This window comes from Manduca sexta, chromosome 15 (assembly GCF_014839805.1).
Source record: "Manduca sexta isolate Smith_Timp_Sample1 chromosome 15, JHU_Msex_v1.0, whole genome shotgun sequence".
Lineage (NCBI taxonomy): Eukaryota > Metazoa > Arthropoda > Insecta > Lepidoptera > Sphingidae > Manduca > Manduca sexta.
In genome coordinates this window covers 3,879,434-3,894,502 of record NC_051129.1, presented here as the reverse complement: position 1 = coordinate 3,894,502, position 15,069 = coordinate 3,879,434, and the positions used below count along the sequence as shown (strand labels likewise).

The following is a 15,069-nucleotide window of genomic DNA, read 5'->3' as shown; positions in this document are numbered from 1 at the left end:
AGATGTGCACTAAAACACTAAGTCTGTTATTCGGTGATTTTTTTTGGTCTCAGTAGCATTTTTTTTTATTATAGTATCGTTTACGTTAATTGTACTATTTACTGTATTGTTTGCCAATTCCAGCACATTAGTAAAATGTTTTAGTAGAATTTCCTCTTCTTCCCATTATCTTGTGAACTAATCTGCTAACAAAGCCATTTATCACTAAAACCAATTATATTTCTACGTTATAAGGAGTCTAAACCAACAGTTTTTGCGGTAAATTCACTAAGTTGGCAACAGTGCAATTGATATTTGACAATCTTGAGAAAAATATTACAATTTCACATTGACTGTTCAGCTACTGGTGTTGCCACTACAAATATTTAGACTATATTTGCAAAACATACATAATATTATGACGTTCGCACGTACTTCGAATACTTCGAAATTAGGGCCTGTTCACATGCAGTGTTAGTAAAATGTGCAAACCTGGTACCACAGCGTAATAGATATTAAGTCACAGCCGCTCAAGAAAAACTTGTTCATCGTAAAGCAAAACAGAATCGAATGTTTTATAATTTACAAATGATTACTAACGAAAACGTAATCCTCCTCTTTCATCTATTTTTATTTTACACAACACAACGAGATACGATTTACTTAGCTTAATTTTAAAGCCTGGGTACAATTTGTAATATATTGGCTTGCCTGATGTTGGACCGTTTGGAATATCCAGTCGTGGGCAAATCGCGTTAAACATCAAGTATTGTTCTCTGGCCTATAAATCGAACCATGGACCCCAAAACCACAGCCCTTAATCACATTCATTGCTTATATAAGAAAACTCAAGACCTTAAGGTTATAGCTTAAGGTCCATTTTTCATACATTTTGTTTCACCTTTAATCTGGGTAACTAAACAAGTATTGACAAGTAAAGAATTTAAATTCACGTCTAGTTAGTTAATATGCATGGATATTTCGGCCTTTAAAATTTAATACGACGAAATTTTAAAGGCCGAAATATCCATGCATATTAATTATTTTTACGTTTTTCTTTCAACTGCGAGAACTAATTACTAACTAGACGTGAATTTAAATTCTTTACTTGTCAATACTTGTTTAGTTACCCAGATTAAAGGTGAAACAAAATGTATGAAAAATGGACCTTAAGCTATAACCTTAAACAAAATAAACAGGACACGGCTTGTATGATCTTTCTCTCTGACAAATGTAAGTGTAAGAGCAATTGATCATGCATACATTAATTATTCAATCATATAAGTGTTTGTAAAATGGGACAGTCGCTGGACATTTATTTATATGCCTTCATACTGACAGAATACAGTTTATTCACCGTATCGTACTTTCAATGTATTAGTGACACGGAAAGTAACAGGATTTTTATTTCGCGTTAATAGGTACATGACGCGTCCTTGCTCGGTAGTCTAAGCACAATATACATAAAAATATAACATTATGAGAGTAGATTAGCGTGTTGTGTATAATTGAAACACATAATATTCTTACTTATACATTATATTATCGTATAATAAGGAATGCACACAAAATATTATACTAAAACTTAGTAACAAAAAAACTGATTGTCATAAATTCTTTGGGCGCTGCAATAAACAAACAGGACATCAATTTTATATAATTACAGGACTAGAAAGAATGTGCAATATAAAAATATTTAACTTTTATTTTTAATTTATTAAAATTTCTTGACATAGCTATTTACTTTAAAATAATAGTTTAATTTTTTTTTTGCGAATGCGTCATAAATAATAATATTTTATACATTTATTAGATTTTACGTAGGCTTGACTTCGCAGTAGTTGTATTTTAACATGGCGATGTTAATTTCAAACACAATGTATATGAAAAAAAAATAGTTCCTATAAAATAAAAAGTCATAAGTACTAAGTAGCTAAAAAATAATCATACTCGTAATTTGAAACGAATCAACTTATAAAGTTAAAAATATTAAGCTAATAAAATAATGTGTATAATCAGATCATTATGACTAGGTTAAATGTAATTTTTGGTATAATATTTACTTCAATTACGATTGCACTAATAGTTCATTATCGTTGTTGCGAGTTGCGACAATTTGTATAATGCTTCTAGTCTTTGGTCTTTATTGGGTTCTAGTTTATTCAACTAAGAACATCATGAATAATTTACTATTCTAGAAAAATATAAGCCAAAATAATGTAACCCAATTTGGTCCGCATTACATTGGGCCATATGGGTGATCTTTCTAACTGCTAGTTAGTTTTCCGTTCTTTCCCTAGTAGAATGTATATAACATAAAGTTTACTATGAAAATGAACATAATTACACCCTTGTAGCGTAAATGTAACTTGCCTTATTACTCGCAGTTGGCAACCCCACTGCACGCATTTTTAGGGTACTTCCCCAAATATGTGACATGTTGTTTTATTATCTTTGTCACACTGATAATTTATATAATATTTTATAATTTTTAGACCAGTTAGATGGCAAATTATTGCACTAAGAACAAAACAATTATTTATTGTAGGGTAATGCACCTGATTCATTGCACATTGCCAAATACTTTAAAAATGCAAGCAACATTGACTATATAAAATTTCAAATAATTATCCAGAGCTTTCCACATCATTGAAGTCAGTCACTTATTCCTCAAGTAAAACACTTTTATATAATCAACATTATGAAAAAAAACATTATAAGTTTGCCCTGTTTTGTTCCCGCTTTATATGGATATATGTTTGTGGACATATTGATTTTAAGCTTAACATTATTATAATAACGATGTTTATGTAACTATGACATTAAAGTATAATCACCAGCATTGTACCAAAAATATAATTTAAATATTTACCCACTTTTTTAATAATTCCTTTTTAGAATCTGTTCTGTGATCTATCTCAACTAGTTAGAGCATGGAAGCTACTCACATGACAGGATACATAATAGCTGTTTATAAATTAATAGCTTTTACCTGCGGCTCTGCCAATGTGAGAAAGTTTTACCGGGATAAATATTTTCCTGAGATAAAAGTAGCCTCTAGCATTCAAAATGGAGTTTCCTAAAAGTGAAAAGCTTTTCAAAATTAATTCAATAATTCCTGAGATTAGTGCGTTCAAAAACTCTTCACCTTTATAATATTAGAAGAGATAAGTGGGAAAATATTTTTTTACACCTGGTTCACACAGCTGATAAAGAGACTAGAACATTTCTAAACACACAACATTGTTACAAAATTAATCTGAGTGCAGTCAACCTAATTAGCATTAATACCTTATTCTATTGCAATTTTTTTAATGGGCTTTAATCTGCTCTGTCAGAGCCAGTGTTACAATGACTATGTTAAAGAATCCTTATGTTGAGGAAAGTGCGTTATTTATAATTCCTCATGTTTACGCGAATGTTAGACATTGAAATAAAACTATTCTACAAATTTTATCATGGTTGTGTATGTTGTATGTATATATTTTCTCACAAAATTAAAAATACGAGAAAATAATGATACTAAAAATCACAGTAAAATAGTTTTATGTTGGTACTTATTTTCACATAAATTTGCAACTTCGTTATCAGAATGAAGTAAATAATATGATGATTGAAGTCATGACAAGACTTACTAAATGTTATATTTATAATTGGCCTTTTCTTAGCACAAGGATGCCATCATTACTTTGGGAATAATTCGGAATACAATATTGATTGGACTCTTAACTTACAAATATGGAGACACACAAAGTACGGCAACATAAAATTATTTAAAATATAGTCACTGGTTAAATATGGTTTTGTTACACCAGTATCTTAAATTATGTTAAAAATAATCAATATTATAACATAAGAAAAAATTATAATACTCAACTCTAATGCTGTTGAACGAATTCCATCTAATTAATAATTCTAGAGAAGCTTCCTAATGGAAGACTATAGACATCTTCAAAAACTAAGGTTTAATCCACACACTCATTAATTCTTGAACATTGTTGAAAGTCTTAAATTGAGGATGGTTTTAAAAGTTTAGTATTATTTTATTTAAAGACCAGCTTTGCTTGCGGCTCCACCCGTGTGAAAAAGTTTTTCCAGGATAAAAGTCCTACTTAATATTTTCCTAGGAAAAAAAGTAGCCTGTAGCACTCAGTAGTTATATATTTTCCGTAAAATTTCGAAATCAGCTTTAAGTAGTTCGTGAGATTAGCACATTCAAACGAACACACAAACAAACTATTCAGCTTTATATACTAATATAGATAGATACATTAGAAAATAATTTTCAAACATAAATGTTAAATGCTTGTGTGGATGTTCACTGCGTACATGAAAACAATTTCGAAGTATTTAACTCAAGCAGCATGACTTTGGTTGGTGTTGGACCCAGGCAGACTGTCCGGATTGGCAAGAGGATCAAGTTCAGCAAACAATTTGAACCAAGCTGCCTTATCATCTTTTTTAGGTGCAGGAGCTTTTGGCTTCGGCATTGGTTCAGGAGACTTTGGAGGTTGGTTATTGTTGGTGCTCATTGGCGCCAATTGACCTTGATGTAGTTGTGACGAATTCAGATCCTGAAACAAGAATAGATAAATATTTTAGCTTTGCAATTTGGTAAACTTTCCATAGCTATCACTACTCCCTATGATTAATGTTAATTCTCTACTGTACACAGTAATTTATGTATTATTTCAAAACAGCTTTTGCCCGCGGCTCCGCCCGCGTTATAAAGTTTTTCAGGCTAAAGTTTTCCGTTATAAAAGTAGAAGTTTCCCGGGAGCCTATGTTCTTCCCAAACAAACTGTCTCCATACCAAATTTCATCTTAATACGTTGGGTAGTTTTTGAGTTTAACACGTTCAGACAGACAGATGCAGCGGGGGACTTTGTTTTTATAATATATTTTTTAGAACTTTTTAAGTGGAACAATCCCGTCATACATCATTGTTGCATAACTTTAACCGTTTACGCAGCGCAGGCAACGGAAGCTCTCAAAACTAATAATTTTCTCCGTTTTCGCAACATGTTTCATTACTGCTCCGCTCCGATTGGTCATAGCGTGATGATATATAGCCTTTAGCACTCCAGGAACAAAGGGCTATCCAACACAAAAAGATTTTTTCAGTTCAAACACGGTAGTTCCTGAGATTAGCCATTACTGCTCCGCTCCTATTAGTCATAGCGTGATGATATATAGCCTATAGCACTCCAGGAACAAAGTGCTATCCAACACAAAAATATTTTTTTCAGTTCGATCTGATAGTTCCTGAGATTAGCCATTACTGCTTCGCTCCTATTGGTCATAGCGTGATGATATATACCCCATAGTACTCCACGAACAAAGAACTATCCAGCACAAAAATATTTTTTCAGTTTAAACCGGTAGTTCCTGAGATTAGCCATTACTGCTCCGCTCCTATTGGTCATAGCGTGATGATATATAGCCTATAGCACTACACTAATAAAGAGCTATCCAACACAAAAAGAATTTTTCAGTTCGAACCGGTAGTTCCTGAGATTAGTCATTACTGCTCCGCTCCTATTGGTCATAGCGTGATGATATATAGCCTTTAGCACTACACTAATAAAGAGCTATCCAACACAAAAAGAATTTTTCAGTTCGAACCGGTAGTTCCTGAGATTAGTCATTACTGCTCCGCTCCTATTGGTCATAGCGTGATGATATATAGCCTATAGCACTCCACGAACAAAGGGCTATCCAACACAAAAAGAATTTTTCAGTTTGGACCGGTAGTTCCTGAGATTAGCCATTACTGCCCCGCTCCTATTGGGTGTAGCGAGATGATATATAGCCTATAGCACTCCACGAACAAAGGGCTATCCAACGCAAAAAGAATTTTTCAATTTGGACTGGTAGTTCCTGAGATTAGCGCGTTCAAACAAACAAACAAACAAACTCTTCAGCTTTATATAATAGTATAGAAGTATAGATAAAAAACAATTCTTTTCTAAATAAATATAAAAGTTTGGGCATTTTCACTTACTAGTAGCAATTGTGATGGCATAAAAGAGCCGAAATTAGCTGGCATGTCACCACAATCCAGACGAATACCAGCCAAATCAGACAATGTTTCTGATCCATCACCCACTGTAGCTGATTCTGAACTGGTATCAATGAGATTAACTGATGTTGTGGCCTCTTCTTTGTTGTCAGTTTGCTCATTTTCAGCTTTCAGTGCCTCAGGATGTTGTTTGTTATTGTCTGAATTTTCATCTTTGAATTCATCCTGAGAAAATATAAAGTTTTTTTGTAAACGCTCAGAAAACAGTATGCCTGTGTGGGTGTGATTCATGGTTTATTATAATATGTAAATAATACTAAACTTGTCTTACTTATCCTGCAAATGGTAGTATTGTGATATAATCTGCAATATTCATGTTAACATGAATTTTATATGCGTAAATATAATTTCCCCCTACCTGCCTGCCTTGTTTTTATTATAAATTTTATCCCTTATTTAAAATGTCCATAGTTATAAAAGTAATTTTAATAGTTGTTTAGAAATAATAATAATTATTCTTATGCTTGGTTTTGATGTATCATTAGTGCAACTTTGTTCGCCTACGTGATAAATAAAGTATTTTATTTTTATTTATTTTATAAAAAAAATATTACCTGGAAAAACAACATTTGGTCTTTGTCCTGAGCCACAACACTCTTTGACTCAGCCTCTCCTAAACTTTGTGAAAGCTCCTTCAATATACAGAACTCATACTGTGGAGCAGCATTCATTGTATCTGCAGTGGCATCTAAAGTCTGAGCCACTTTGGTTGCAAAGGTTAAGAATGAGCTCTGATAGTTGGTTAAAGCGTGAGAGAACATGTTACATCTTGCTGCTGCTAGTAGGTCAATCTGAAATTATTTATTTATTCTGTTAAATAACATACTATGTCCTGTTATTGTTAGAGTAAATAGTTCATTTTTTGTGTTACATGAGGGATATTAAGTGTCAGAATTTACTAACTGTAAGGCATATTGCCGTGCTAAGCTCAAAAACGGTATCAAGATCTTGATTTTTATGGTGTTGGATAGCTTAAAGTAATGCCCATCCAATGAACTTACTTAAATAATGGTATCTTATTTAGAACTTGTTAAAAAAACCTTATAAGAGTTTTCCCTATCTTAGTTTTAATTAAAATACTATAGAACTGTATTTAAAAAACTTTAACTATCTCGAAATAAGGTTTCTCTGACATACCGCTTTTGCACTTAACATCACAGTATAACAGTGTAAAGATTTGTAATATTTGTATCCTAGGTATATAATTAAATAATTTGATGTATTATAATAATTTAATTATAAGAATTTAATTCTTAATCTAACAAATTCGAATTCAAGTCATCTTCAGACACAGACCTAAGGAACCCTGACATAAAGATTCATGTTAGGGTTCTATCTATTCATATAATTGAAGAAACATTCTTTGAAATATAATTGAAGTAATTGAGAATAAACAAAAAACTAGCCTAGTGAATATCACAGGAAGCCATTACATCGCTTATCTTATTGAGTTATAAACAGCATTATCATTATATTGCACAATGACAAACCTTTTGTAAAACATCAAGTGTCAATTTATCAAATATTTTTTTACTCTCGCGCACTTGTCGCTGTGCCTTTCGGAAGTTATCAAGGCCACGTCCCGTGTCCGGATCGAGTTGCGCGCTCGTAGACTTCATCCAGCTCAGCGCCGCGCGATACTCGAGCCTCGCTTTCTCCATAGCCGACACCGTTGCCCGCATATCACTCACAGCACGCCCTCTAAACGTCTCCACTTCATGATAAAGTCTCAACAGCGGGCCCCGCACCGACAACCGCTGTTGACCAGAATATGATATAGCTTTACCCGCTGATATCATGTGTTTCCCAGACGCGTCAGTGTTCTTCCCCGCATCGCGCAAAAATTTCCCTAAAGAATTCTCTTCCTGAGCTAAAATACACAGTCTTTCTTGATACTGATCCAAAATACGTTGTAATTGCAAGCAGCTGTCCGATATTGATCGAAATAATTCCAATTTAGCGTCGAGTTCGGCGTCAGACGAAACTATACATTCGTCTTCTTTGGTTCCTAGCTTTTTCAACACAGTCTTTTTAGTTACCCAGTATTGATGTTGCATCATTGTTGCAAATTAATCTTTTTTGTACATTTTTTGTCCATAAAATTAATTAAAAGCAGAAAATCGAGCTAGAAGAAACCCACATAAAATCGAACTGTTTATCATTTGACAGTGACAAATGATAAGTAACAGTTGATAACTGGAATGAAAAATAATTACTGGCAACATTGTATCGTAAAGTGTGTTTTATTTTATTTTAATGTGGTGAAGCTATCCAATAATCTACAAGGTGTCTAGTATAGTAAAATAAATAGTAGGAACTGCTGTAATAATTAATAAATAAATTAACATACTTTAAACATATATGTCATAGAGAATTCCATATCAAAACATGTTTTTTTATCTACCCCTGCTTGTCTATGATTCCATATTTACAACCGGAATGTGGAATGGCCGCCGTTTTTCGCGTACGCGAATGTATCGTATTATCAGATCAATTTGATAATAATATGCACAATTTTGCTAGATGAGACTAACTGTTTAGCACAAACGTGTGAATTAACTTACAATGTACTGTGCTAGTGATAAAACTATTCCTGGAGTGTCAACATCCCAGTCTTCAAAGAACGTCAAAGATGGTAAGTTTTGTCGTTGATACTTTATTTTCATTATGTATTTTTTTGGTTATGTTCGGTCAACTGCCGTTCTCCGAAGATTATATTTAAATGTCTGTGCCCCGGCAATAAATATTCAAAGCGGTCATAAAATATCTACTATGTTGTAAAAGTTTACAAATAGTTTTGAACTTTGAGATATTGTTTTTATGAATACGTTGTTATTTATTTTTTTCTTTTATAGCTGTTGAAGTATTTTTAATCCGGACCGCGTCCCTAGTTTTTTTTATTAGTGTGCTGAATGTTTCGAGTCATTCTAGTAATTATAAACCACTCGCTGAAGTTTCAATACATTATACACGCGAATGTTCGATACACATTTTGGCTATTCAGGTCAAAGCAAATTTTTAAAGATGATTTCTATATCGGTATTCAATGAAAGGTAGGCATTTTATTTAGTTTTTATTCGAATAAAAATTTATAAACTCATTATTTATGCAATAAATTCCAACTGTTGTTTTTATCTTGGGATTATTATGATTCCTAGCAGGTGCAAATTACTTTAATACACAACCATAAAATTTTCTGAAAACTTTTTAAAGTATAAGAACATCATCCTCTTATCAAGCCGTTTCATTCCTTAACTTCAGGTATGATCTGAACTTGCAATCAAAATCCCTCATATAATATCTACTATAATGAATAAAGCTCTTTATAAAAAAGTAACATAAATCTAATGGCATCAATAATGTGTTTCTGCATCATAATAAATGTGTGTTTAATTTGAAGTCACACTGAATAAATAGGTAGCCAGGAATGATAAAAATATCATACCTATTTGATACTGAGACATATCTTAATCATAATAATATTGTTGATAATGTAGCTATAAACAGTAAAACAATGCATTGTATGTTTTAATTAGTTAAACAAATACATTTAGAATACATGTATGTATAAATTGTTTGATAAAAATAACATCATTGTGAGTTGTGATTCTTTTTCATCAGCACATTAGTTGAACCAGATATTAATTTAAAATCAAACAAGCAAAATAAGGATAAATATTGCACATACTTGTTATATATTTAATATGTATATTAAATCTAGGTCTAAAAATATATCACCTTATTATTTTACCATTTACAATTAATTGTTACAAATGTCCCCAGAATTTAATTTTAAGGATTATAACAATAAAATTATATTTTTATGATATTTAAGTGCTGATATGTAAAGATTATTTTTAATTCAACCATGTCAAGGTTATAGACGAACCACCTTCGTATCGCGTGTTTGTACTCATTGTATCGATTACGAACTGAAAGTTCGATATCGTCAGTCGCAAGGTGTAGGTATTTATGTGAAGTTTGAAATACACCGCGACCTCGTAAACTAACGAACATGAGAACATTTACATAGAAAACTTATTACAATGACAATTTATAAACTCATAAAAATAAATAAGTAATAAAACTGTTTAATGACTTTACTGTCAGATAACGTGTTGTGGATAATTTAAAAAGATTTGTGAGGCTTTCCTATTTTGAATCCGTGGCGGGAAAACATGCATTCATTAAAAACCCGCTGTAACTTGTACCGCACAATTTTCACTAATACAAATCTCTTCAACGTACTAATGAACCTGCATATTTATGGAGAGTGCGGTCCCAAACACGATAACGAGTGAAACCTCGCAGTGACATAAATAAGCCAGGTGTTAGATACGGCATTTGCATCCAGTTTTTGCATATTACTAACAATGTTTTCATTCAGCGTGAGAGCGCGTGAATACGTAAATCTCATATCATGTTTATGAAATTATAACACCAAGTGTACGACTCAGGAGAAATCATAACACGTACTTTTATTTACAAGCTCTTTGGATAAAGTGTTCTCTGGTAAATTTCGACACCTTTAACGACTAAGTTCAATTCGGAATAAAGACATAATTATTATTTCGATATACCTAATTATACTTTAAATGAATTACCTATTTTAGCAAAATCATTGTTTGTTTTGAATGAAAAGCGCCTTAAATTATCTTTCGTACTTAGTACGAGAGAACATAAATGATTTTTAAAACCGTGTGCAATAAATATAAAATCAAGCTTGAAGTCTTCCCTAATCCACTTATTCAACGGCGAGTCTACAAATGTGTTGCTAACTTATGGCCCTCTATCATACAAAGGCAATTAACTTCTTGAACTTACTCAATACTTGGTCATTACTTACTTTACGTCACATACCTTCTTTGTACTCGGTAATTAGACGCCATTTCCTCTATATATTTACCCTAAGTGCGCGAGACTAGGCGATACCAGCTGACCTTGCCTCGACGTCGGTACAAAGCACTGAAGTTTTCGCAATTCGAAAATGCCAGCATAATCATACATTAGATCTGTATTCAACGATAGCCATTTTGAATTAGATCTCGTTAGCGGCCGGCCTTTTCTCTTTGTTTATCCATACTCTGAATTGTATGTTATGTCGAGATTCAATGCATGTTTTTTGTACTATTCTACTCTTCGACGTTCTATGCGGTTAAATGCACGCTCTCTCCTTAACACACTTGATTTATAAAAGCCTTTTACGTGCCGTGCCGGGGCTTTAGTATTCACTCGATATACATGATTTGGAATGCAAAACTCCGAGACGAATTAGGTATGGCATAGACATAATGTTATCTTTTATAATTGTTTTGGAATTTACAAATTGTATTACTCGTCACTTTACTAGCACTTGTTTAATTTTGTAAATGATTCGTATTTTAACACGCTCCTTATTCCTAATAGTTTTTTTTTTATAATTGTCTAGATACACTCGTCTCTTTACTAGTAATTGTTTCATATTCTACATGATTTATATTTAATACGCTCCTAATTCCTAATACGTTATACTTACAATCGTCTATCTACACGATATTTTCTGTAAACAGATATTTAGTCTTTAAAATATGCGACATTAGCTAATGCAGGTACGAAGTGTTTGTCCCAGTTCAAAATAACATTTCCCAGGTTGGTGGCCTGCAATGCTCGCTCACTAAATGTCAGAGGTCGATCTGTGAGCTCGATAACAGATGGAAAGAGCTTTGCCTGCCCACAGATAGGTAGTTGACTCGCAAATTAATTTATCGCTTTGACGCAATTACTCCGGCCAGCAATATTCACTCTGGCCTATACGATACGTTATATGTAATGTGATAACAATAAATGATCTGTTTTATCTTTATAATAATTCAATATTGGCTAATTTCTTTCCATTGGTTTTCACTAGCAGTGTTAGCATATTGGAATTTGGAACAGTGTTCCATGATGTGTCTATTTCTGCTGCGATGCAACTGTGCCAGCATTTTTGTGTTCCGGATTGATAGAGTTTGTAGTCAGTGCAGTAATATTTCATCATCATCATCCAAAATTTGTAGAGTCCCACTGCTGGGTATAGGCTTCTCTCATGTCGTGCCACCTTTTTTGGTCACGAGTCAATTGCATCCAGGTTCGACCCGCGATCCTTACAATGTCGTCGACCCATCTTGCCGCTGGACGGCCTACATAGCAGTAACATTTACAGCATAGCAATTGAAATTAGTGGTGGTGTGTTGTTGTTGTTGTTGTGTGCTAGTCGAAGGGGTTGACATCAGACATTTTACAAGAGCTTTCCTTAATTTTGGGTGTATCAAGTGGTATTTAGTGTATATAATATTAGACCAACGACAACTAGGCTACCGTGCTAAGCCTAAAAGCTTTATTCTTTCCTTTCGAGATATTCGAAGTTTTATAAAGATAGTTCTATAGTTTTGTGTGTAAAACTGAGCTAGAGAAACTCTTTTAAGGTTTTTTTTTACAAGATACCGTTATTTAGGTAAGTTCGTTGGATGGAATTTCTTTAAGTTATCTGACGACATAAAAATCAAAATAATTTTTTTTTTAGATCCCGCTTTTTTAGCTGACCATGGCAGTAAGCTACCTGACTTCTTTAAAGTTTAGCCAAATTATATTATGTTAATACATTCATTCCGTTTCCACGAAGTGAACAAGAAAGGTGCCCAAAGGCAGATACGGTGGAGGGTGAACTAATTTATTTAGCCGGAACTGGAATATCATTTAAATGGACGTTTTGCATAAATTGTATGTGCATTTGAAATAGCGTTAAAGCGTCGGACTCCATTAATTAATACGTTATCTATAATTAAATTCGAAATTATGTTTACGTCGTTATCAGTTTATGTTATTGCATTTGTGTCCGAATTTTGTAATCGATTTTTAACTTTGTTTTAGTTGTAGTAAGGTTATAAATCAATTCAAATATTTTTTGAACCTACACTTTTCACATCATCGTGATTGAAATATTTCCGATAGGCTCTATGTTTCATATTCATCGAATAGATGAAAGAGATTTGTGAATACCAGTAAAATTTCGCGAGCTCGCGTATTGAACCAAATAAATCTATATCTATACGTGTCAGTACGAGCTATATATCGGACGCATACACTATCCATCCAATCCAATATAAATTATATCAAAATAGACAAAACAAATCGGTGAAAGACGACGTTTATCAGAGAAAAATATTTTAACAAAGATTTAAACCGCCTTCAAAAACCAATACGTAATTTACCTTTATCTAAATACCCATCTATACATATAGTGATTACTAATTTATGAGTCGGTGTCTAATAAAAAAAAAATACCAAGTCGAATTGAGAACCTCATTTTTAAAGTCGGTTAAAATGACTAGGCTAGCTTATAAACTAACCTCGCCTTTACGCAAGTTACACCTCAACATTTGTACTTAAGTAGTAATTTGAAATTAGTTACGAAGTGAAAACTTTTAGAACTGTATTCAAACTAAAACAGTTGTGGAAGCAAAACTGGTCTGTCTAGACGTCTTATGACTAGTTATGGAACACGGTTGTATAATATTACTATATTATGCTTTGTATAAAATAAACACACTAAATATATTAATAGTTGTTTCAATCGGTCAGAATATAAGTTTTATTAGTTCTAAAACTCACAGTAAATATCATATACAAAATGTTTAAAAAAATATATATTTCTAACTGAATGTATAAATCACAGCGAAATGTCTCAGATTACTTGAAATCAAAATATTAAGGGGTCTATTACCATCGGAGCTGTTCGTATTAATTATCAAACCAAGATCTTACAATATACAAATGTATAACAAACCGAAAAGGTCATTCACCTTACAGTATACCCCAAGCCTATACACAGCAGTACGACCCAAAACCAAATAAACATTCCGATCCATACACTTGAGGTTTCAAGTAAACGTACCCAGCGAAGCCGCCAGGAAATAAAATATTTAATTAACCAGTCAACAAACGAGTACTTGAAAGTTTCTCTGAGGGTAATTCGCTTTTACAACTTGCCTAGTTCAGTAATTATTCAATATTAACTGTCTTAGATCTCTCGATTGGTCTATAAAATCGCCTTCAGCATAACACTGCGACAGTTTTATAGGTTTGTTTTATTTGCCATTTCCCTGAAGTGCTCCGGAATATTATTCTTAGCCTAGGTATTGCATGGCTTGTTTTGCGTTTGATATATTTGTAATGTATTTTGAATGTTAGATGTAAATCTCTAACATGATTGTAACAGAAATAGAGTATTCAATTGGTAATTAAGAATTGTCTTTTATATTAAATAGTGATCATCAAAAGATTTGACCGATAATGAACTCTATTGTCACCCAGAAATGTTTATGCAAAACGAACATCATGTTTTAGAAGATAGATTAGAAAGAATTACTTCGCGTATGCAGTCGTAGGCAAACGTTAATAATGGATAAATTTCAAGCAATTAATTATAATTAAACGCGTATTACTTTCGTCAAAACTAGATGACGAATGGAAATAAACTGTACCTTCTGTATATAACGTAGTAAGTGAACACACAACGGGATTTTATTAATAAGTGTAACAGTAAGCAGAACATTGCACTAACCGGACTCTAGTCACTTTTTCAACGAAGTATTGTTAAAGAGATTAATGTTTTCGACTTTAGGCTTTCATTTTATATGAATAGTAATTGAAAAAATACACACAAAAGAGCTCCATTGACGGACGTGTGCGATTCCGTTCATACAAAAATGTATGCATCGTACAGGATTAATGGCCTTTTCCGAGCATTAACGGTAAGGTAATTTCATATTCCATTAAAAGTTACGTGGTGTTACGAAACATCCTTCCTTATGCCGTAATATTGCTAGCAGATAATGAACCACTCTACATTAAAACACTTACGGTAAATAGATAATTGATAAGGAAGTACATTATACTATAGTAACATTATAATGATTTCTTGTGTTTACGCGAATATTAGACATTCTTCCTGGGACCAAATTATAATATAAAAAATCGCAAAAAAAATA

General features: G+C 32.7%; 2 protein-coding genes across 2 annotated transcripts in view; one reads left to right on the top strand and one right to left on the bottom strand.

Moving 5' to 3' along the window:
* Positions 1–1,596: 1,596 nt before the first annotated feature.
* LOC115441197 (islet cell autoantigen 1) lies at positions 1,597–8,232 on the bottom strand. The gene is made up of 4 exons (XM_030165873.2): positions 7,552–8,232; positions 6,616–6,852; positions 5,984–6,226; positions 1,597–4,553 (listed from the first exon to the last, which is right to left on the bottom strand). The coding sequence occupies exons 1-4, from the start codon at positions 8,119–8,121 to the stop codon at positions 4,335–4,337; spliced, it is 1,269 nt and encodes a 422-aa protein (XP_030021733.1). The 5' UTR covers positions 8,122–8,232; the 3' UTR covers positions 1,597–4,334.
* A 394-nt stretch (positions 8,233–8,626) lies between these two features.
* Positions 8,627–15,069, top strand: part of LOC115441213 (cyclin-dependent kinase 14) — a 107,211-nt gene continuing 100,768 nt past the window's right edge. Inside the window, exon 1 of the mRNA XM_037439041.1 lies at positions 8,627–8,696. Within this exon, the coding sequence (XP_037294938.1) occupies positions 8,627–8,696 (70 nt within the window). The remainder of the gene's footprint in view (positions 8,697–15,069) is intronic.